This window comes from Cynocephalus volans, chromosome 2 (assembly GCF_027409185.1).
Source record: "Cynocephalus volans isolate mCynVol1 chromosome 2, mCynVol1.pri, whole genome shotgun sequence".
In the NCBI taxonomy this organism is placed as follows: domain Eukaryota; kingdom Metazoa; phylum Chordata; class Mammalia; order Dermoptera; family Cynocephalidae; genus Cynocephalus; species Cynocephalus volans.
The window spans coordinates 10,548,104-10,573,674 of record NC_084461.1 but is presented as its reverse complement, the minus strand read 5'-3'; the positions used below and the strand labels follow the sequence as shown (position 1 = coordinate 10,573,674).

Sequence of the window (25,571 nt, the reverse complement as noted above, 5' to 3'; positions counted from 1 at the left end):
GACACTCCCAAGTGAAAGGAGTGTGTGTGTGTGTGTGTGTGTGTGTGTGTGTGTCCATTCTCCTCACAAGCATCATGACCTGCTCCTATCACCGATGTCTGTAATGATGGTGGTGGAAACAATGAGACTCCAGTAGCTACCTGGTTATATTACAAATGGAAGAAGTCCAAAAGAGGTTGTGAGCTGACTTTGCCAAAGAGAAAAATTGAAGGGAGCAATACTAATGTTTTATACATCATTATTAACTTATTTAATAAATATAAGTACTTCAAGAAAGCACAGTCTTTACACAGGACATAAAACCTATATGGCTGATGATGGTATTTTTTAATAATATAGTCTATCTATTTGGCAACCTTGGAAAAAACAAACATATTTACCAAAAATGGAGCATATTTTGAAAGGCAAACTAAGAATTTATTTCATACACAGTAATAGGTTGAATCTTATACAATTATTGTTTAAAGGTCAATGTTGGTTCAAGTAACTGTACAGCCCCCCCATCCCCCGGATTAAAGATGTATTTTGAATTGAACACAACCACAGGACACATGAAGGAAGACAAGTGTTTATGAGAATATGTAGCCATTTTCCAAATAATTGGTCAAATGTCATGATTAAATTGCTAGAGAACACTTACCCATAAAATTGATATAATTAAAAACTTGTTGAGAATTGCATGTATGATAAAGCCTCACGTTGCTTAGTAAATGGAAAAGATTGCGTTGCTGGTTTGCAGACAGTGCAGCGTTGCTCTCTCCTTTCCTAATGCTACACAGCATCGTAGTTGGGCTGAGGCTTGCGAGAGCCAGTGCTTCGCTCCAAAGCTTGGCACACAGATCCCCGCATCCTCGGACACTGGGACTTCTAGTGACCACTAAGTACAGCATAGCAATTTTGTTAGCCCACATTATGACAGTAAATTACATGTTTTGCAATCAAGGAAATCTAAGCTGATTTTATAGTTGATTATTGATAAGTACATTTCAATATTTCACTGCGTCATAGGAAGAAAAGCACAGAATACTCTTTATTTTATTTTTGATATCGTAAACGCCATCCAATGTCAATAACACATATCTCACTGTAGAAGAAAAAGAATAAGCATTAATTCTTGTCAGAATTTCCCTTTCTTCACCCTTCTAGTTCCACTCCTGTCTGGAGTTGAACTACTTTAACATTTAGTTTTTGCATATTGTAAACTAAGGTAATTTTATTTCCATGCATCTCTTGTAAAAGAAGAAGAAAGCAACCTCAGTGACATTCAGTATTTAATTTGAATAAAAACTGACAACAGAAGAGATTATGTCGATTCTCTATTCCATATTCATATGCTTTTAGAATTATTTCTTGTTAATAAACTTCTGGGTGTTTAATGAAAAATTATCTACAATAAGAAAAAAAATTTAATTAATCTTTAAAAAAATGAAAATAAAACAAAACTGTAGTGTTTTCTTCTAAGCCAGGGGTCAGCAAACCATGGCCCATGGGCCAAATCCACCTTGACACCTATTTTAGCAGCACATGTGAGCTAAGAATGATTATTCAATTTTTAAATGGTTGAGGGGAAAAATCAAAAGGTGGATAATATTTTGCAGCATGCGAAAATCATGTGAAATTTGAGTTCCAATGCCCATAAATGATGTTGCTGGAATGCAGCCCCGCCGCTCGCGTCTGTATCTGCTGTGGCTGCTTTGGCACAGCAGTGGCACAGATGAGTCACTGTGACAGAGACCATGTGGCTGGCAAAACCAAGAATATTTACTATCTGGCCCTTTACAGGAAAAGTTTGCCAACCTGTGCTCTAAGCCATCAGTGAGAACCATCCTGAATGAACAAGTGTTTTTCTTTTCTACCTCCTGTGAGGAAAGGCATCAGCGTTCTCTAAGTGCTTCAAAGGGAAAGCCTGGGACTTTTGCCAGCAACAGTCATGGCCTAGATCTGCTAGGGTTGTGACATTTAGATGCACCTTTGAACTTGAGGCAGTTTTGAGGAAATATGCTGATTTACATAATACTTCAGAAGTTTCCAGAAGTATGTGGATGGTCTCTTGGGAAGACAAGTGGAAGAGGATAAGCGACCTCTCTCCAGCTCCTAAGCATAAAGCCACGAGGTCTCTCCCCACTGCATCTGCCCAGGCTGCCCCCTGTGTCTACACCTAACTCATTTTATGTCCCCACATGTACCACAACCCTGCAAACTATATCTATTTAAGAAAATGCCTTTAATACCTGTATGTGTATCTCTTTCTTATACATTATAGGCACAGAATACTATTAAATTTATTTCTAGCATAATATATACATAAAAATGAAAATGACACAAAGAAGAGATTAAAAATAGATACATAATAGCTATAAGGAAACATTCTAAAGTTGCTTCCCTGCATGTTGGGGGGGTCATCCTTCACATCCCCTGTGTTGCACACACCCCCACACTGGAGACCACCAGTATAGACATTTAGGAGGCTTCCGGGGCTAGAGCAAATACCCTAATTCCTCAGGAGAAGAGGACAGGTGCTTACAAGGCTGGTAGACTCGAAGCATTCAGGGCCACTGGCTGTAGCTCAGATTGGTGGCTGAAGTGACCTGAGCAACTAGTCATGTATCTCTGCCCTAAAGTAACAGGCCACAGGCTAGAGTTCCTTCAGTTCAATCCCTAAGGCATTTCCAGATGATACTTCATGGGGGGTGGGGCAAGAAGACTGAAGGCCAGTTGCTTCCGTTAAGGAGCCAGTGACTGGGAAGGAAGACAATTATGCATGCTTAACAATTAGGGAATTGCTAGGTAGTGCCATGGAATCAAGCATGCGAGACAGGATGAGGTTATTCAAACAATATAGCAAGTGGCAACTCTCAGGGACTGTTTTAAATGCATTGCTTATGTTTACTTATCCACAGAACAACCCTAGGCAGGAGATGCAATTACAATGCTTGCTTTACAGATCAGAAAACTGAGGCACAGAGATGTTGAGTAATCTGCCCAAGGTCACACAGGTTATATGTGGCCAGCCACATACAGGTTGAAAAACCTTCACATCCAGGCAGTCTTGCCCTACATCCTGGGCTTGGTTGACCCTACATTTGTGAATACAATCATTTAAAAACAAAACAAACATACGTCTGTTTTCATCTGTGGAGCTTATGGCTTTCTATACCCTGTTAATCAAGCAATGTCTGTTAAGACACACTGTGTGCTAGATGCACTGGCACAACCAGAGAAGCTTAAAATTTACTCCTTGCCCTCGAGCATATTCAGTTTAGTGTCAGAAAAGGATATAAACAAGTGAAAAACTAACTGGTTATGCAAGGTAATACCTTAAAGACTAAATGAATATTCTGGATGTAATTGAAGACAAAGTATTAATAAGAACACTAAACAACACATCATATCTTTTCTTTGCTGGATAACATGTAACTCAGGATTGTGCTATACACAAAATGAGGGATCTGGTTGCCCCCCACTCTTCTGCTCCTGCCCCCCAAAGCTGGTCCTCCCTCGTTCATAGGGAGGTCTCGGGGCCAGGCAGGTGGGTGTTTTCATGCAGGGCACCCCCTTTCGCTCAGCGCTGCACCTGGCTCTCTGCCCTATCCCTCTCCAGGTGTTACTCTCTGTTCTTGTGGCCATTATCCTCTCTCTGCCCCTCTCTGCCCCATGCTGACCCCATCCTGGGGCCTCCCTTGCTCCCAGACATCACCAAGGCTAACCTATGTAATTGCCTCTTCAAGGGCTGAGAGTTATGCAGGGAGATGACTGCACAGAGAAGACCAGAAAACATTGAAGATGAGACATGTTGAAACTTTTTAACCCGCTCCACCAAAGGTGATTCCCAGGTAGCTCCTCCCCTTAGGCTGCACCTAGCACCCTGTTATTCCACCCCTCCTCTCGACCTTCCTTCTCCATTGCTCCTTCCTTCTCAGCTGCCATAGGCAGCCACCCCTGCATGTGACTTTATTGCAGAAACTACCTTAAATCTCCAACACCAAGTCAGACAAGACCCACAGTCTACCTTGGGTATTCAAAAAGGTCCTCTAGACTTTGCTAAACCAAAAATCTACCTAACTATAATGTTAGTGACCTGACAGGCAAGTATTTAGCAACATTTATGTAGGTGTTCAAGGATCAGGGTGCCCAAGTCCTACTCCCACCTCTCCTCCGCTGCAGGCTGGTGGGTGGTGAAACATACAGACAAGGTTCACTACTCACAAGGAAATCAATAGGATTTTATGAAGCTGAGTAGGTACATGATCAGCCAATGCTGTCAGAGAGCATAGTCTGAGGGGGATCTTTTGCCCCCCCACTGCCGACCTAACTCCAACACTGTCATGCTCAGGCATCACCCAGCCAGTGCAAGACAAGTAACAGGGACTTTTATCACCCACCCAGGCCCAGCAGAAGAATGTAGACTCTGAAGATGGTCCCATATGCCTCCCTGGCCCCAGATGTGCTCTGTGTAGAGAGGCAGAAAGGACATCCAGCAGCTGCCCACCTGCCTTAGGGTAGGAAGTGGGAGACAGCACCAGCATGATGGCCCCAGCCATCTGGCAGCCTAAGAGAAAGTGAAGTGTCACTTTCTGAATCAGCAGTGGTCCCTGGTCAGCAGGGATCTCAGAGGGAACCCTATCGCTAGTCACCAGACCTGACAGCCATTCCTTTCTTATAAGACCAGTAAAGGCCTTATGGGGGGGGGGGAGTGGCTGTGACAGAGAGGGAGGCCACCAGCACCCCTCCCTGTGCAGGGAGGCGGAATTCTATCAACAGCCACAGAAATGGCAGATTTTCTTTCATAGGACCCTTGACCCAGTGTCTGGGCATGTATTTCCTGCATGATGAAAATGTAAAGAGGCACGATTTTAACTAAGGTGTCTATTCAGATAAAACCACATTTCCTGGGGAATGAGGCTTGTCAAAGCCAGAGCTTGTGCAGCAAGGAGTGCAGCACAACAAGGAATGTGCGCCCCGTGCATTTGCTTACGGTGAAGTCTATTAAACAGAAGCTAAATAACACTAAATAAGCACTTTTATTTCCAACTCAAACATATGAGTGACTATCAATTTAAGAATCATCTCATCAACACAAATGCTTCACTCTGACAACCCCCTAAACACATCTTTATTAACTAGTGAAAATGGCCAATGTCTGCTGTGATGATAGTCACATGAATTTCCTTCTGGATAAATGTGGTTCTGAGTGGTGAAAACAAGCTTTCTGTGATGCATGTGTCAACTAGTAATAAAGAGTTATCATAGATATGTTGCAAGGAGAAGACCTGCTAAGTATTTTCATGAGGTTAACAAGCACTGCAACATAAAAAGAAAAAAGAATGTGGTGAAAATATCTGCACATGTGGAGAAAGTATTTAAAAAAAAAATACTTAATTCTCTGCAAGAGTAGACAGTGTTTAATGAAGTTATGGAGGGATTACATAGGACCTTCATATCTGTAAAATCTTATTACCGTTATTCAATAATGTATAAATGATAGTCCTAGTATCAAAATACTTTCAATTACAACTATCGCTCGAGTTTACAAAAATGTGGATTATTAGCAGTTTATTAATTGTTAATGCTGTTACTTTAAACTATAAAAAGAAGTGCTTCCTATTGGAGCAAGTTAAGTAAGATCCTCCATAAACTCAGTTAAAAATTTTACCATTTTTTAGTCTAAAAAGTCAGGGGCACATTATTACCCAATTGGAAATTTTGAATGAGCTCAATGATAACTATCATCTTAAAGCCAAAAAGGGCTTCCAGGTGCTTACCTCTATCAATTCACTTAAAATGGTGTAAATAAAAAGTCTAATTATAGCTGAAGGAAGACAGAGTATTTGATAGTAGAATAGTTCACTGATAAAATTTTAAAATATGTTTGCCGCCATAATTTTGTACAAATGAATAATGAGGACAATGTTGATTAATGCCAACCAAGGATGCACACACTGATAGATGACACCAGTGGCCTTGTCCTGGAAGATACACTCCAAGTCCCTGGAAGGTATGTCACCACCTTCTTTGTGTTACATCCATAAGCATAGCAATGTTGAAAAGAATAAAGGCCGAAGGTCAGATTTCAACTGAACATTGAACAAGGCTTAATAAAATAGAAAAAAGTTGGAATTTAGGAATAATGAAGACATCACCAGAAGATGCACCACTGTAGAACCACAATTACAGATTAGTACATTTTGCCCTCAACACTGGACATTCTCTTCCAGTTAAAACATTATTTCTAAAAGTGCTAGAATTTATTTATATGACTATTCTAGTTCTTGGAAATGTTGGAAATGTGCAGAAAAATAAGTAGATCAAGATCATTGCATAAATTACATTTGACATGGAAATGCTTATTTTTACAGAATAAAAAGGGTCATAGCACCTGTGCTTCCAAATCTACCAGTTTGCAGGCTGTGTCCCTATCTCTCAGCGCCGCAGCTAGTGAAGGTCCTCTGAACACTTAAACTTCATGGAGTTTCTTTTTGGGTTTCTTATTCAGCAGATAGATGTTCGGATGCATAAAGATATAATACACCTTTTATGCCATAAGCACATGTTGTCATGTACTTGATGTAACTTCACTTAGTGCTTGAACAAGGTGGAACAGTTTTCTTCCAGAGTGAATTCTGTTCTCTGGCAAGCTAGTTCTTGAACCCAGCTCTACCTGCACATTGTTGAGCCTCCTGAAAATCTATATGAGTAATGCATCTGTCTGGCTCTCTAGAGACTGGCAGCTAGGAGACCTGCTCACATTACCTATGCAGCCCCTTCTCCCTGCCTTCCTCTCCTGTCCTGTGACAGCTTTGCTCAGTCCCCTCATCTCATCCCAGGTGAAAAAAGTCAGTCCACCATGGATACATCAGCATCCCCACCCAACTACTCCATTTCTGTCTTTATGGAAAATTCTGTCAAATGACCTTCATCTGGGCCCATCTGTTTTCAAGCTGAAGGAGATTTGCTACATTTCCCTCTAAGGAAGAAGCCAAGGAAAGTGATAATACGGATTCTCAGGAATATTAAAATAGAAATAATTTGCTAGGTAATAACAATTATGCATATATCTGTATATCAGTAATTTTTAGTCTTTTGGGGCATTTCTGCCCAACAGATTACACCTGAAAATGTGCGGCTTCGTTAAGCAGGTGCATCCCCCTCATTTTTAGTATTCACCTGTGGATCAGAGCGGGTAAAACACGCGGGCCCTAGAGTCAAACTGCCTGAGTTTTAATCCCAGCTCTGCCCACTCTGTCTTTTAACTGCTTGTCTGTGAACGAATGAGGGTGGTGTCAGTAATAGCAGAACCTGCCACGTAGGCTGTTGTAAAGATTAAATGAGATAGTATGCAGAAGCTCATGACATGGAGGCTGGTACAATAGGAGCTCTAAATAACTCTAGTGTTTGTTATTGTCCTTTCCTCATATCTAGGCAGCATGGGCCTCCCCATTAAAAGCTGAAAATGGACTTGGAATGTTGGAAGAGCGTGACTGCATCTTCATCCTCATGATCCATCATGACTCCCATTACACACACTGTAAATTAGAGGGAAAACAAAATGTACAGAATTAAATATGCATATAAATATGTACAAAAGCATACAGATATAGGACTAAATATGTAGACTCTTATGATTTCAATTTTATCCATGCAGTTATTTACATTTTTTATTTTTTATATCAAATTCTACAAATCTACTGAAGTCCGTTATACTGTGCATAGCAATAACATTAATAGAAATAGTAACTATTGATGATTATTGAAATAGATCCTATTTCTGTTTAGTATTAGTAGATGTTTTTCTGTTAATTTGTATTGTAAAGACCTAATGAAGAGCTTACATTTTTTAATTATTTGGGAGATAAAGCAAGAAGAAAACTGTGAAAACTGTTTAAGGATAGGATTTTACATCATTTTTTTCTTCAAATACATCTATAATGTATTCATACACATGATCTCACATTTAGTTTAGGGCCAATGTTGTAGGTACATTTGGCTTCTGCCAGTGTTTTCAATGCCTTCAATAAAAGCAATGAAAACAAGATCAACACCAATAATACTGATTTCATTACTACTAATAATCATGCATTAAATGCTTCTCCCCACGAAGATAATAATATATGAAGCTAAAAGATTATGTTAAATTTACCCTTGAATATTCTTCCATTAAGTTTAGCATGGATCAGACTGTGCCCAGTGCAGAAAATTGGAAGATGCTTACAGTTCAGTTTTTCACGATCACACTTAGCAATATGCCAGATAAGCTGCTAAATGCTCCTTACCCCCAAAATAATGGAATTGAACTCTCTTTAAGAATGTGTAGGCCATGTTCTTGGACATTGTCACCTAAGCCATCCTTATTTTCTGAGCTTACAGAGGGGACATTTTTAATTACCTTTTTATGTTCTTATTTTGTGTTTATCTATATAACACATATAAATGTGTTTTATGTTTTTGTGTTTATCTGAATAAGCAGATATATATAAAAGCAAAGATAAATAAGACAAACAAAACTAATGGTTTTCTTCCTTTTTGTCAAACCCCACTTAATATACCCCCCCACTGAATTTCTTACTTTGTGCCCAGATTCTTGTATTTTATTCTGTTCTCTTTTTTCTGTTGTCAGTAAATAATGCATGAAATCATCTATTATAAAGGAGAGTTTCTTTTTTTTTTTTTTAAGATGACCAGTAAGGGGATCTTAACCCTTGACTTGGTGTTGTCAGCACCAAGCTCAGCCAGTGAGCTAACCGGCCATGCCTATGTAGGATCCGAACCCTTGGCCTTGGTGTTATCAGCACCACACTCTCCCTAGTGAGCCATGGGCCGGCCCAAGGAGAGTTTCATTTTATTAAAAAGGATGCCTCTTTCCCTCTTTTAAACAAATATAACACATGAAATATCTCTTTATTTTTCCTGCAGAAAGAGGGTCTTTATTTGTGTAGCTCTATGGAAAGCAAACAGATAATTTTATGAACAGCATAGGTGTCTGTTAAGTATCAAGTCAGCTGCTGAAGAGGCTACTTGTTAAATCTCCCCAAAGAGACCAGTGATACGATTCAATGAGTTCTGAGAGCTTATTGAGGGGAGAAGGGGCTGTTTGCAGAGCAGGTGAGAAGAGATAGAAGTGTGTTTACAGAGCTGATGAAGCACCTTTCCCTTCGAATGTTTGTCAGGAGTAGGTTCAATTGGATAGAGTAATCCTACGAGGAGGACAATTTGGTCAACTGAGTTCTAAAACTCAAATAAGAGAAAATGTTTAAGAAGACAGAAATTAAGGGTAAAAATGTATTAAAGGAAAGTCTTTTAATAGTGTGACCAATGCTCATTTATCCGAATTTATGGAGAGTCCTGGTGTGCATAAGCCACACCAGGGTCTAACTAGTCAGGGCAAAAAGGGGAGAATTGCACCATGAATCTTTATGGCATTTCATCCCAGTGTCCTATGCACAATCTCCTTTTCTAATAACAGTTGATTTCACATTGAAATCATAATAGCAGCTCATTTTTTAAACATTTTCAACACATTAGATATTTAACACTTTCCATTCATGTAAAGTAAACAATGATCTCATGAGGCCATGGGATTGTTTTCTATGTATGCTTAAAAAAAATAAGGAATTACATCATTACATTACTGGTGGTTGGTTTGAGATCTATTAGAGTCCCCCACATTTCCTTCTATATGATTATATATCCTGTCCTTTAATATAGCATGATTTTTCTACCCATTTGCATTGGTATTTTACATAATTTTTATTGCACTGATCAGACTCTATTTTATTTCAATTTAGTAGTACCAATTGGAATTCTGATTTTGTATTTTGTAATTCTCATCAGCTATATTATTTATCGTGACCTAAAAGAAGTTTAAACCACGGATTCAGGAATGATGCTTCTGAAGGGCCATTGGTCAAGGCCAAAACTATGAATGTAATTGTGATTTTTTTAAATATGGTCTTTGTGAAAGTTGTTGACCCGTCTTAGATTTCACAGCCCAACCTCTTTTTTTCCTAATATAGTGATATCACTGATTAAGACTCCAAACACTTTAAAGTAAAATTAAGATAATTATATATATTATTATTCTTTGATGTTCCTACAAATAAAGTTAGATTTTTTGGCAGAATCGTTTCTGTATTTTTTTTTTTTTTGCATATCTCAGTAAATTCAATTTAATGAGAAATAGTGTAAATTAGTTAACACACCAATTTGTAATAATCTTTTCAATATAATACCCAGGTTGTTAATTCCTATTGCCAACCCATCTCTTCTCCGTACCTTTAGTAGACATTTTCCCTAATTTTAAGCCTCTTATCATTTTTTCTAAGTTTTCTCATCACATTAGGTAATTCAGTAATATGCACCTTTGAGGTTTTAAATCTGGACCAGTAGCCATGGTGGTTATAAGCCTATACTCTGGGAACTGACTACAAGAGCTTAAATTCCTTTTCTATTGGATATCAGCTGACCTCTGGCAGATACTTAATCTCTCTGTGCCTCAGTTTCCTATTTGTAAAGTGAGAATGACATGTTTACTTTATTATGGGGTTGTTGGAAGAAATATGAGTCTGTCTAAATAAAGCACTTAATAAAGAGTACCCAGCACCCAGAAAGAGCTGTATTGTCTGATACCGAGTGGCGAGGACCTTTTGTTCTGATGTCGTATGTTCAGTCCCCTTTTCTAATATCAGTTGATTTCAGCATTGTTAATGGTAATAATAATAATAGCTCATTTGTTTCACAGTTTCTCCAGACTAGGTATTTTACTCTTTTCCTGCATTTAAATCAAGCAGTGATCCCATGAGGCCATTTTGTTGTCTTCCTTAACATTGACACTAGAGCTGGGAGAGCTCAGTTCACTTGTTCGGTGCCAAGAACTGCCCAAAGGCCAGGATGGAAACCCAGTTCTCTACTTCAGAAGCCAGGCTCTGACTGAGCTTCATGACATTTCCCTGAGAAAGGCCAAAGTGAAGTACAGATAGGAAGCTAGTAACATTTATAAACCTTTTTTACATTTTGTTCCTCCTTGCATGCTCAGATGTTGCTTTCCTGTTTCTGATTAATTCATTGAATTTCACACCCTATTTTCACTTTTTGACCCATCCCCTTTAAATTCTTCCCAATTTTTTATCTGCCACTTGGGCAATGTTTTTCTTAAACTCATATCTTATAATCTCTTTTAATTTATGGTCCTTTGGGAGTTTTTTGTATGGGTAGTCAGGTTGTTCCCCTTACCTATCCTATTGTTTTTTAACAAAAGGTTTTTTTAGATTTCAAACTTATTTCTTGATCTCTTTCACTTTATCCCCTTTTCCTGTTAATCATTGCACTGAATGTATCCATAAAGAATAATTTTGTATATGGGCTGGCCGGTTAGCTCAGTTGGTTAGAGCACAGCCTTGTAACACCAAGGTCAAGGGTTCTGGTTGCATACCAGCCAGCTGCAAAAAAAAAAAAAAAAAAAAAAAAAAGTTGTGTAGGAAAGAGTTTCTTTTTTGAAAATTGTTTTCAGCAAGATTAAATGTTGATATTTAGTTTCCTGAATGAGAAAAAGTGCACGTCTATGAAAAATGTCAGGTGTACTTAGTTTTCTCCTTTTGCCCTTGATTTTTCATCTAGATTATCACAACTCTTGTAGAAAATGAAATTTTGTTCACCCCTGTGCATTTGTTCTTCCAAAAGCAAGGTTATGCCCTGCCTAAAATTTAAACTCCTTTCAGCATATCATAAAGCATGTAATTTATAAATTTTAAAATGTGAATTTTACTTAGACATGTTAATAATATTTTGGAGAAATATAAATTCTTTAAAAATTGCATAAAGACATAAAACAGATTTTCTGATTATGCAATTTATGTTTATTAGTCTAATCTGATTGTTTTGAAACTTAACACATCAGGACAACCCTCATACTCAGTTTTTCTTAAATATTTTTGCAGTTTTTATTGTGTCATAGAACCTACTTTCCTAATTTTTGGTTATTATAAGATAACGTACTGAAAGTTCATTGGAAAAGAGAAGTCCTGAACTCCTAGTTAAAAGTCAGTTCTCAGTGTTAGAATGTGTTCGTCCTGTTCGCTTTTGCAACTTTTTGTCATTTCGACATAATTGCCTTAACCTCTCCTAGCATTTATTTTCTTAATGTGACATGATTTCTTCTGTGTTTGATTTGGCATATGTCCCCTAATGTGAGAGAAGATAAAATAAGCTTTATCATCCTCCACTAAGAAATGCTCAGGACGTCAGGGTTATGAAGCGTGATTTATAATTGGGATCTAATTCCATGGAGAGCACCCAGGGTGTATATCTAGACACAGGCTATATTTGGGGTGTATTTGGATCTACAATGCCAGAAAGTAAATGTGCTGTATAATATTAGTCATGGCTTACAATTGTTGGAGCAGTTAATAACTGGTCACATTCTATCAATTTAGAAGATGCTATTTTCGCTGTATATGTCAAACAAACCTTAGATATCAAATATTTTTGAGAACCAAGTAAAAATAATGACATGAAATGATCTAAAAAGAATCCAGGAAGGAAACAAAAAATTAAAATTTAGTTTGAAAATAATCAAACTAATTTCAGTAACTGGTAACTGGTTTAAACTCTTTTCAAAACAATTTAGACACACTGAGAAGATGCAAATACTTTTGGAAAAGCCGAGTCAGCTCGTTATTTTGTGTGCTTTGCAGTGGGGTTGGTTTTCTCCTTCTATATGCCTGCCCTTCACCGAATGTATTTGTTCCTATGACAGCTTTACTTGAAAAAGAGGCATATGAAAATCTTTGGCGAGTTACTTTACTGAAACTAGAGCAGTCCTGCTTGAATGTTCTGGTACCGATTATGGAAATACGGGCCCCCCTCTGCCCACCTCCACCCCTAAGCACACACTTGCACTCACATTTCCTTATTTTCTTCTGTTTAGGAAAATTGACTAAATTACTAAATTTGCTTTTTATCTTTCCTAAAGTTACTGTAACATTACCTGAACACATTCTGAATTTCCTTAACTTGAATAATAAAGAACTAACTGTCCATGCTGCCTTATAAACTAGTCACTATAGTTCATCTGGGTTTTCCTTTTGCACAGTTTATATTTCCAATGAACATCTCTTGGATGCTGGCAAGCATCATACACACGGATGCATTCCTCCCCACCATACCTGAAGGGCTGACTTCGGAAATAGCATGCTGATTATCATTTTGCTGGATAAACATGTATATATATTGGTCCAAATATGACAGATTTTTTTTTTTTTTATTCTTTCAAACCCCTATTTTTTATGTGTGTAATTTTCCCCCTGCCTAGACCTGGTAAACCGTTTCTGTGAGCAGGTCCTCAATCTTTTACTTTGTCCCTACTTTCCTGTCGTAGCCCCATCTTCCCCCGGTGTCGACTCCGTCCCCTTGCAGCGCACAGGCAGCCAGCACGGCCCACAGAATGCCGCTGCCGCCACCTTCCAGAGGGCCAGCTATGCCGCCGGCCCAGCCTCCAACTACGCCGACCCCTACCGACAGCTGCAGTATTGTCCCTCTGTTGAGTCTCCGTACAGCAAATCCGGCCCTGCCCTCCCACCCGAAGGCACCTTGGCCAGGTCCCCATCCATTGACAGCATTCAGAAAGATCCGAGGTGGGTGAAAACCTTTCTCTTTTCTCTAGGATGTCTAACGAGGTTTTGCAACTGTGCATTGTTAGTGCATTATTATTATTATTATTATTACTACTACTACTACTACTACTACTTTACATGACATTATTGCATTCATGTCGCTGTCTGAGTATGAAAGGGTTGGCTTTTCCTGAGTTTTATATTCTTCTGTTTGATTTGGAATATGGGTATTTATGATGGAGCTCTTGTATCTTCTGTGGTTTGACACCAAAAATGAAGGTGTCCTTTTGATTAGAACATCTGTAGGTGCTTAAAGTTTCAGGTACTTGAAAAGATCTAGAAGAGCCCTTTTTAATGCAGTGGGAACTGAAAATTGGAGATTGTATCATTTGACTTCAAATATCATGGTCTAGGTATTTTATTGTCTCAGTGGAAGTGTGCTTGTCATCATGTGAATTTCTATTTATCAGGGTGTAAAGGGACACACCTACCATGTTATCTTAAAAAGTGAAGGTTTAGAAATTCTACATTACCTTCATTTCTCTATGTCTGAAAGTGAACCTTAGGATGAAGTTGTCTGGGGATTGATAAAAGCTTGAACAGAACATATTAAATAGATTATTATTGAGGTGGTTTTTTTTTTTTTCCACTTTCTTTTTTTCAGCAGTGGCAAGGAATTAAGTGATGCTCTATTTCTGAAGTTGGAATTGAATCCCTGTAGAGTTACATGATGTTTTATTCATAACCATTGGCTTATCTGATAGAGGCCCATAAATATATATCTGCATCTGTGAATACTATGGATATGTCAGATTTCTGTTGTTTCTTTATGGCAGGGCATATGGCTTGACTCTGGTCTGTACTTAAAGTTTGTCTCAAGGAATTTTCACTGGTAGAGCATGCAAGTTCCTCTGTATTGTACTGAGAGGTTTGCATAGATTCATTTCCAAATAGAAATCACTTCTACAAACATAAAAGGTAGAATGGGATCATTTTATGGTATTCTTTACGATAGCTACTTTAGCACAATTCAAACCTGCTTGGAGGGTCCGTGTTAAATATTGTATTTGGTATATCCTCCATTAGAAAAGTGAATTGTAATAAATGCTCACTGTTAACTACTAAAAATCAGAAGTACATCTTACATTTACAATGTGCAATGTCCTGGTTATCTGGATTTTTGATCTCAACAGCAGTTTCTATAGTCTTGGTCTTGAAATCTACCCTAAATCTTTAAGTTTTCTTGGCATGTATGTCTAGAATATTCTTCAGAACACTCTCTGTTTTCAGAGAAAACACCTGAATACTCTCTGTTTTTAAATATTTTTTCTTAACATGCTACTGAAAATGTATGAAAATACAATAATGGTAAACTCTTAAGAAATGCTGAAATAGAAAAATAAATAGTTGAATTGGCATTGCTTATATTTAACATTGCTATTTAAACTGAAAATAAACATTTTATCTCCAGTGGAAAGGATTTAAATTTTCATATTAGGGGAATTTGGCTTAATAAGAAACCAAATTTATATTTCTCTAGCTACAGCCTAGCTTCTGTTTTTTATTCTATGTATTAAATGCATTTTATTTTATTAAATGGCATATCCTTTCCATATTATATTACTGTCACTTTTATAGCCTTTTTTCTTTTTTCAGTATATTGTCATGGCTCTTACCTTTTCAAGTTATGGATTATGTCACTTATATTTACTGAGTGACCATTGTAAGTCAATAAAAAAGAAAAAAAAATACCAATAAGAAATGTTAGAGTGAATAAGAGAATACTGGCCTCAAATCTTTTGTATGTCTTAAATTTATATGCAAATCAGTACCATATGAATTACAACTTGACTGTTATTTTTAAGAATACAAGGCATTGGCCTTAAATGTGTTAATTCTGAAAAGTTTATACAGCCGTCCTAAGCTTCAACATACAGACAAAACAAATAGGCCCAGATCTGCAACCAGAAGTGGATTACTGTGCCTGAGTATAAAAGGGACTGATCACCTGGCATCATGCAAAATTGGTAGAACATAAAATACACGAGTGCCTTTCTTGTATGCTTTTCTTAAAATAAGGAAATATGTCGAAATGTTCTTATTTAATAGAGAGATGTGGCAAATCTAAATTTAAGTCCAAAATATAATACTTTTTTAAGACAAGTTTTTTGCGTTTCCTTCAAATAATGAATTTTGATTCTCCCTAGGTGAGTATTGCTAGAACTAGTATGTTTAATTTCTAGAGCTCAAAATTATTTATTATGCCATTATGGCTTATAATTTAAACATTTTCAGTCTTTTGACTTCTTAAGTTTTTATACATACATATATTTAAGAGAATTTCTTGCAGTTTTATTTATCATTAAACACCAGACCGTGTAAGCCTCTTTACCGTTACAAACATATGCATATAGCACATTGCAATGTTCAAAGTATATTTACTTACATCTTTGTTTGATGTAATCCTCCTTTGTGAGAGGAAACTGATAATTCCATATTTAGTGTCCTTAATAAATGGAGAATTGAGTTGTTAAATGACTTCCTGAAGATCACATTGCTACCAGGTGTGTACATAGGCTACCATCCACATTTTTAGGACATATTGAATTTACATTGCAGCACATGCTAGCATGAACATTTTTATTTCTTTGCAAAAAAATCAAAAAGAAAAAGAATGTTTTTACATCTTTCATAATTTTTTCAGAGGATGAGTGAATGGTAGTACTGGGTGTCCATCTGTAGTAGTTGGGAAGAATAAAACAAATTATACAAGTTGTATAAGTAGGTCTAGCATCCCTGGTAATCGTTTATTGGATGTGTGGTCTTTGTTGTATTGTTTTCTTATCTTTTCTTTTATTTCTGTTATTTCTTATCTTTTCTTTTCTGTTATCTACCTTATTCATCTTATTGCAGACCAGTATCTCTTCTCTATTATAGAGTTTTAGTATTATTCAATGATAAGTTTTCAAGCAAACACTGAATTTTAAAATAAGAATTTAAACTCAAGAGAGCCTCAAGACTTGAAACCAGAGACTTCCTGTTAGTTCTGAGTTACTCTAAGCCATAGGATTTGAAAGGATTGGTCCTGAAGGGTTGGACTTTTCTTGTTGATGGTTGTCTCAGTCATACGGGTTGTGTCAAAACTTTGGTCTTTTGGTTTTTAATTGCCACATCGTGTACTCCAACAAAGAATGAACAGAAACCTTTTATCCTAAGAGACGGTAAAATCCAATTTCCTTTTGGAAGTGAGCAATCACTAGAAAAATGGTTTTTTGTACATGTATAATTCACTTTACAGCCACATTTGCTAAGAAGTTTTTATTTTGTAATTGTATGTTATTTTCCATTAAATGTAAATGTCTTAAAAATTGTTGGCATAGTTAATACATTTTTGAGTGCTACAACACATATTGAGTTCTATATTCTGTAGTTTTACACATACACGTCAAATATAAATCTTAAAATTAAGTTGTATGAAAAGAGGTATTAGTGATGTTGTGAATATGTCATAATAGCATTCTTATTTTGAAAATTTGATGAAATAACTAAAATAAATAAAGCAAGACTGATACACCTGGGCATATTAAAGGTGTTGCAAATGTTCTTGTCTGTAAAAGAAGAAAAGTTATGGCTAAGACAGTTTACTGACATATCTTAACATGTAAATTGTTGTATTAGCATCTTTAGCCATATCAGCTACTGCTATTGTATTAGCAGTAATAGCATCTTTTAATCATGTTTGATTTTCAGGATGTTGTAATCTTTGATATATACTATTTCAAAAACAATGTTTAGAACATGCTAGAAGAATCTCTCCTATTATAAGTGTGATTTACAATAAAACTCTGTCTTCATTTTGTTATTCAGCATAATGGAGAAATGCATACAATGGCACATTTTTAATGCTGATATCAAGCCCAAGTTAGCAACTGCATTTTCCATTGGCTCTATCAAACTTGCTCCATGGAGTTGTTTTGTTTCAAATAATATTTAAGCAATAATATATATAATATTTGAGCAATAATATAAAAATATGAACTTTCAAGGAATTATCTGTACATTTTTACTATATTTTGTCTGCTATTTTGAGATATTACTAAAGGTTATTTTATTACTGGATGTTATACTGCTAGAGCTCATTAAATAACATTGCTTATAATTATTTAATCATTAGGTAAACCTTGGTTAAGAATTTTTCAAAACGCTGTTTTTTCATTGGTTACCTGCTCACAATGGACACGTGCGTGCACACACACACACACACACACACACACACACACACACACACACACACAGTCACATAGCGTATAGTGAATTGAATGCTCAGGAAACAAAATATATAATGCTTTTAAAAAGGTGAAGATTTGAAGAATACTTTTATAAAATCTTAGATAAAAGTTTAAAGGGTATTATTACATAAGTTATTATGTAACTTATTATGTAACTTAAGTAATGTGGCTGAAGTGTTTATAGTAAAACATGTAATATTCTTTACAGCCCAGTTCTCTTGGGTGATGAATCTCTGGGAAGTTAGCTTTTAAGTTCAAATACTCAAAAATCATTTTTTTTTTAACCAGGGAAGCGTCAGAGGGGAAAAATACAGAATTCACAATTCAAAGACCCTGTAGGGGTGAAGACAATTTCTTTCCCTCCCTTTTCTGAAGTTTTGGTAATTTGAGACTATAAAAGAAACTGACAATAAACAGATTGGCAGGGGGAAAAAAGGCTTGTAGATTTATTATCATTCATGTGGACACAGGAGCCACACACAAATATTAGACTCAAAGGAGGGGCCAGGTGACTGAAGTTTTTATACCACGCTGAGGTTACAGAGAGAATAGGGCTTGGGGCTGGTGGGGGTGAGTGGTGGCAGGTTATGGGGATGAGGGGCGGAGAATCTGTCTTGTTATGCAGGTGAAGCCTCCCAGGTAGCAGCCCTCAGAAGGAATAGACAGTAACCTGCGGGTCAGACCTTAAAAGTGTTAGACTTGGAGTCTCTTTTTCCTGTGAGTTAATCTTTCGTAGATCCAGATAAAGGGGGCTTCAGAGAAAGCCTGTATGCATCTGCTGTTTACTTCTTTTCGCTAATGTAGATTTCCTCCACAGATGTGAGTCTCCCCCACAAAAGACAGCTTTTCAAGGCTGTTCTTCATGTTTGCCGCCCCTGTGAATAGCCATCTCAAAAAATGCCAAAGACATGTATTTTGGGGAGGCATATTTTTGGTTTCCTCCACGCACAGTTTGCAGAGCACCTGGGAGTCGTTTATTTAGCTAGGCTGATAGCAAGCTCCTGGGCCTCTGCTCAAACACCTCCAGCAACTGGCCACTCCCCATCTCTTGAACCACTTTTTCTTGGAATAATTCAAACCTACACTAATTTACATGGATACGAAATCTGCGTTTCTTCTAAATTCATTTCCTGATCTTGTTTCTAGTCCTTGAAATCACATGAGAATACGCCTACCTCTTCTTAAAAGGACAGACTTTGAGCAGGGTTAATACCTCTGCCACGGCTGCCCAGGACTCCTTCCTGTGCTAGTGGCCGTCACTGCCTGAGCTGTCATTTCTGGCCCACAGTGACCAGTCTCCCTCCTCATTCTGTCTCCCACATCACCAGCAAGTGTAGAAAGAGAGCAAGTGTTACCTTGGGCCACCCTGGGCTCATTGTAGGTTTTCTTGACAGGAAGATGATGATAATGTTTATAACAGTGATGATGATAACAGCGATCATTAAAATTAAGTAATATATTCTATGCTCAACGTTAAACTTCTTATATTCATTATTTAATTTAATTCTCCCTAAATCCCTATGACATGACATTTTATAATGCCTACTTTACATGTGGGGAAACTGAGGCACAGAGAGCTAGAAATTGAACCCGAATCTGACTGACCTCTAATTATATGTTTCTAACTGCTGTGAGTATTGATAGATATTAACTGTACAATAAAACAAAATGCCAAGTCTTTTCACATGTGACTTTGACAAAGCTGTGAATCGATTATCCTTACCTTGAATTTTTAATATGCTTTCAAACTTAAATGAGAAAGTTTACCTTTACTTCTTCTGAGGCGGTTTCATTATTTAATACTACAGAAATCTTTTCTGGGTCCCAGTTGTGTCATCCACTATAAATACTGTAACCGCTGCTCCACGTGTCTTGGAAATTTGAAAGGCATACGCATATGTCCTCAGCGAGGTTTTCTCAAGGCATGGCCAGGGCCCTGCAGCTCTCATTCCCCTGGACCCCCCCCCCTCCAGGTCCACCTGAAGCCACTAAATATGTTCTGGGTGACTTTTCTGTGGAAGATTCTAGCATGGGCTCCCCAGGTATGATAACAGCCTGAAAACAGCTTCATTCTTTGAAGAGCTTCCAAAGCTGTGTGAGAGAGAAAGCCAAATCCACAACTGACCACAATGCATCGAGTAAATCAGATGGATGAGATTAAAGAAGCACAGAAGAGGGGTTGAGGGGTTGGCACAAACTTTGGGGAATAGATGACATCTACACAGGGAAAAAAGGGGAGAGAAATTTTTCCAAGCAGAGAGGGCTGGGATTGGGCTGGGGAGGCCTCATTTTAAACCCTCAGGCCTGGTTTGGCTGGGATGTGGGTTCCACAGAGGGCAGCTCTCTTGGGATGTCCCTGTCCACCCACCCAGATTTTTTACTTATAAATTGTAAGCGTTTTGCTAATGTCCTAGGCTGCTGTCTTAGTCCATTTAGGCTGCTATAACAGAAGTGCCACAGACTGGGTGGCTCATAAACAACAGAAATTTCTCACAGTTCTAGAGGTGGGGAAATCCAAAATCAAGGCACCAGCAGATTGTGTCTAGTGAGGGCCTTCCCCTCAAGGGCAGTGTCTTCTTACTATGACCTCACGTGGCAGAAAGGACTGGCTACCTCTCTGGGGTCTCTTTTATAAGGGGACTAATCCTACCACAAGGACTCCACCCTCAAGACCTGATCACCTCCCCCAAAGCCCTCCCCCTCCTAATACCATCACATTGGTGAGTATGTTTCAACATATGAACTTTGAGGGGACACAAACATTCAGACCACAGCAGCTGCCATAACAAATTACCACAAACTAGGCAGCTTAAACCAGCAGAGATGTATTCTCTCTTGAGGTTAGTTCTGGAGGTTCGAAGGCTGAAATCAATGTGTCAGCAGGGCTGTGTTCCCTCCAAAGTCTCTAGGGGACAATGCTTCCTTGCCTATTCCAGTTTCTGGTGGCCCCAGATGTTCCCTGGCTTGTGGCTACATCACTCCAGTCTCTGCCTCTGTCTTCACAGGGCCTTCTCTGTCTCTCCAACCCTGTTGTTTTCTGATAAGGACAGTAGTCATTGGATTTAAGGCCCACCCTAATCCAGTATGACCTCATTTTCACTTAATTACAGCAGCAAAGACCCTATTTCCAAGTCACATATGACTTTCTGGGTAGACATTAATTTGGGGGAAACTATTCAACTGCCTACACATGCTTTAGTGTACTAGTATACTATGTACACCATAAAATAGATGTACCCTAAAGACAGATCTTACAGCAGGTGACATTAAAGGTAACACGTATTTTAAAGTTTTTATTTCTTTTTACATTTTAATCATAAAAGTCTTTCCTTAGAGCCATGTGGTTGCATATATGAGATCTGAGTATATTATCACAGTTTCCACTGGTTAACGTGGCTGGTGTTCATGGCTCCAGGAATAAGTACATGGGTGAGCTTGGCCATTTTCTTGGCTTTTGAACGTGCTTGCATTATTAGTGCTATCCTGTTTATTTAGTGAGGGTTGGCTTAAAAGTAGATAATATAATCCAAAACCTCACATGGACCAACACACATCAGTAACAATATGGTGCCCTGTGTCAGGTGATGGGACAAGCAAGGGTGTCATTGTTTACCCTGCCATGTTGTAGCTTCCACTAAGACACACCACAGACTACAGTGTGGGCCCAGTGGGAGGGCCAGGGCCACCCAGAGGGTAAATATAATAGTGCTTTATTTCTTAATTTCATTTAGTTGAATAGATAAGCAGAAATTTAAATGTCTCGTCCTCTCATCCCGTGGATGATGTTCCTCAGCCCTGAGGTGCATGCTGTCCCTCACACATGGGACTAGCAGATGTGGCCTGTCTTGTGAAGGGCGTCAGGTACAGGAGAAAGGGATTCTTCGCAAATTGTGATTCGGGGCATGGTCTCATCTGCGCTGCCCTCAGTGTCCACGGATATAAAATGGAAATAATAAAGTTCTTTCCTAAAATCGTTGTGGAGATGAAAAAGGTTAAAACTGTAAAGTCCTTGGAATTCTTCCCCATGCACTTCTAGCCGTGGTTGCTGCCACCACCATCGCTGCTGCTGCCACCTCTCCTCCTGCCCCAGGAGCACTCTGGACAGAGGCTGCAGCTGGCAATGGCATCTCGGAGTCAGAGACATGGAAGAAATGGGTGAAGGATTAGAGGCCATGAGCTGTCTGCTTGGAAACAGAAAAGAGGCCCAGGGGCAGATCCCCAGAGTGCTCCCTGTCGGGAGGCCAGGGGTGGTCGTGGGAGGGGATCTCCAAGAGCCAGAACCTGGGCCAGCAGGGAACAGGGGAGGGATAACCGAGAGCCTCGGCAATCACGGCCAAGAGAGGAGGAAGGTGGAAGAGAAGTCTTCACTGCAAAAAGATTTTTTCGTTTTACAAAAGCCTCTTTTTCAAGACTCCTTTCATCAGTTTAAAGGAAAGTAACGTTCACACATGAAATTTGTCTGTGCAATATTTATTCTTCTCCATACCCACACCTATTGTGCTTCCTGTCTTCAAAACCACAGGGAGGAGAGAACAACCGAACTTCTAAGATGACGACTCATTTCTAGTACGACATCCCCACCTCGTCTGTATGAAAGCGGGTTCTGGCATAGGGGCTTCCGTGACATTATGAGGTTAAGAGTAGTGAAAGATAGGCGGTCATGGCTGAGTGTCTCCACCCGGAGTACTAATTACTAGTTGATTAACCAACTGTTAGCAGAACTCCATCAGTGGTGATGGTGGAAGTCTGTGCTCTGTGCTCCCCTGATACCCCGGCTTTCTTCTGGAGAACCAACCCCTCCTCTTCACTCGGTCTGTGAGCTGTCGGTGAAACACCTCCACCCAGGTCGGAAGGTGAGTGTGCAGCGCACACGTAGAACAGGAGCCGGCTACCCATGGGGCCTCCAGGTGTGTGGAGGAATCTGTGAAACCCAAGTCCCACCCTTCTAAAGTGGGTTGCATGCATTCTGGACTTCCTTACATCATTTGAGGCAAAGAGCCAAACCCCAGCTAGCTACAGCCAACACACAGAAGCAAACACTAGTTCTAATGGAGCATCTCTCCTCCTTCTCAATGTAGTTCACCGTCCCTAACACACCCCACATGCACAGCTGCTCCCTCCCCAGCCTGTCCTCTCTGGAGGTGGCAGTGGCAGTCTTCTGTTTGGTCTCCATTATGAAGTCAGGAACTAAGATGCCTTTGGCCACTTAACTTACATCTGTATTGACTTAAGAGTGAATTTATCATATATTCTTATCCCATTTTTCCAGAACCATGCCAACTACACTCCCTAGTCCAGAAACAGAGATAATGCCTTTCACCCAATTCAAAGCAACTTAGAAGTTCCATATGATAATTAAATTATTGTGAGATCTTTACCAAATAGGCTTATTGGAGAGACTAAATGTGGTGATACCATCTAGTGTCAAGGGTATCTTGGATCAGTAGAAGTCAGAACTCTGTGACTGTTCAAGCACCTTTAGTCTTAATTTTAAGGTCTCAATAATGCCAAGGACAGTGATAAAACATAAAAATAAAAATAGTTGATAGTTTAAAGAAATAGTGTATTGAATTTTCAAATAAAACCATTATTTTGCAATGTTATTATCATGCTCAAAGTGTGTAACTTTAGCTAGGAACTGACATTAATTTCTGCTTCATGATTAATTTCTATCATCTCACTGATGAGCTCATGTGTGACATGTCTGTGATGTGTGCACATATCTATGATTTAGGTATTCTTATACTGGAAAGAGAGTGGGGTCTTGCAGGTGAAGGCATTCTTCGAACCATTTTATGATGAAGCAGATATCTAAGACTACAGATGAGAAGAAAAATCCTTGGGGGGGGGGAGTAAATCTCTTTGTTCATTTTTACTTGAAAGAAATAAAAGGAGTGTGAATATTAAAAATGGTTCCCCTTAGAAACAAGCTGAGATCCGAAAACAAGGGAGCCTCTTACCCTGAAATCTTATCGGGCCTTAGAGAGTCCTGCAAAACCAGAGAAGAAACTCTGAAATCTAGATGCTGCAGTTTGATGCACAGATTTCCCATTCATTTCCTACTTGATACCTTTTAGAGTTCTGGGAAGTGGTTTTAAAGGAATCAAAAGAAGGCTTTATGCTTCAAAAGGAATCAAAGGGAGGTTTTGTGGGTCTAGTCTTGAATGAGGTTATAAAAATAGAGCAGAACAATCCTGCCACCAATGGCTGGTTCCCGCAAGTGGGAGCCCTCACCAGGAAAAGTAAAACCAACAAAATTCAGGTGACAGAACTGGCTCATTTGGTCAATCATTCCTCAGGGACTATCTTCTTCTAGGGATAGTCTTGACAGCCCTAAATGTGATATAAAGAAAAGTAGCACATATATATATATGAACCACATAGACAGATTATGTGTGCGTGTATATATATGTTGTGTGTATATGTATACATACATTATGTGTATACGTGTGTCTGTATATGTATACATATATACACACATATATAATCTATGTGACACATAGATACACTGTGTGGATATATATACATATTACATGCACATATATTTATATATATACAAAATCTGTTTATTGGCTCTGCACACATTTATGCAGAGATAAGATGTACAAAACTTGCCTAAGCGCATGGTTATTAATGCTACAAAGTAGCACACAGTAACAAAGTACTGATTTTCTTTCTTACTTATTTATCAGTGTTGATTGAGTATTAAAAACTAAAAATATAAATTCATAAAGTTAGATGAACACAGCATTATTTCCCTTAGAGAAATATAAATCATTCACGGTAGCTATGAGATTTTTGAAGAGCACGTTTCTGGTTGTTTATGCATTTCATAGGCATCCGTATCGCTATATTCAACCTTTTGAAATCATGCACTGTTCAAAGTGCTCTATGCTTTTCAGAGAGCTTGGCTAGTTTCTAACTAAAAGAACTTCCCTCCCTTGTTCTCCAGCTTATGCTATAGTGGAAAAACTATTTTGTGTTTCGCGTATCACAATTAAACCATCCTCAAAGCCCTCCTCATTTATTCCACAACAGGTGAAAATCTGAAGTCCTCTTTGGTTATTTTATGCAAAAACTAGTTTGGATATTTGGCTTGATGTCCTAAGTCACTTTTCTTCACCATCTTACTTTGAATATTTAATTGAGGACAAAAATGGAGCATTCAAAACATTTATTGTCTTACAAGACAGGTTGTCGTTGCCTGTCAGTCTTTAACTAATGGAAATTAATTTCCATTGCCTCTTGAGATATTTTGCAGCAAATAGTGCTCATTAGTTTGGAGATACCAACACCTATAAGAGAGAAAATTAGCATTTTATAGTAAAAAATACATTTGAAAGTGAAATTCCATTGCTCATGATAACATTACAGTTTAAGTCCAGGAACTTAAGTTTTTTCATCTACTGAAGATCATGTTCAACTGGCTTAACAAGGTTGCTGAACCAAGTGTGCTTTAGCAGCTACTTAAGAAGATAAGGGGGAGAAAGAGGAGGAAAAGGAAGAGAGGACATCCAGTGGGAAATTCAGGGGTCTGTGGTCCTGCACACAGAGAATGTTTTATGTCCTAAAGTGCATTGAAGGGTGAGATGAAAGAAGGAACCTCACTTTTTCATTGATTTACCCTCCCTGTTGTCTATGGACATTTCAATATATGCTTTGTTTTATTAATGTTTCT

General features: G+C 38.4%; 1 protein-coding gene across 1 annotated transcript in view; it reads left to right on the top strand.

Moving 5' to 3' along the window:
* Window positions 1-25,571, top strand: part of CTNND2 (catenin delta 2) — a 934,064-nt gene that overhangs the window by 550,968 nt on the left and 357,525 nt on the right. Inside the window, exon 9 of the mRNA XM_063085434.1 lies at window positions 13,370-13,625. Within this exon, the coding sequence (XP_062941504.1) occupies window positions 13,370-13,625 (256 nt within the window). The remainder of the gene's footprint in view (window positions 1-13,369; window positions 13,626-25,571) is intronic.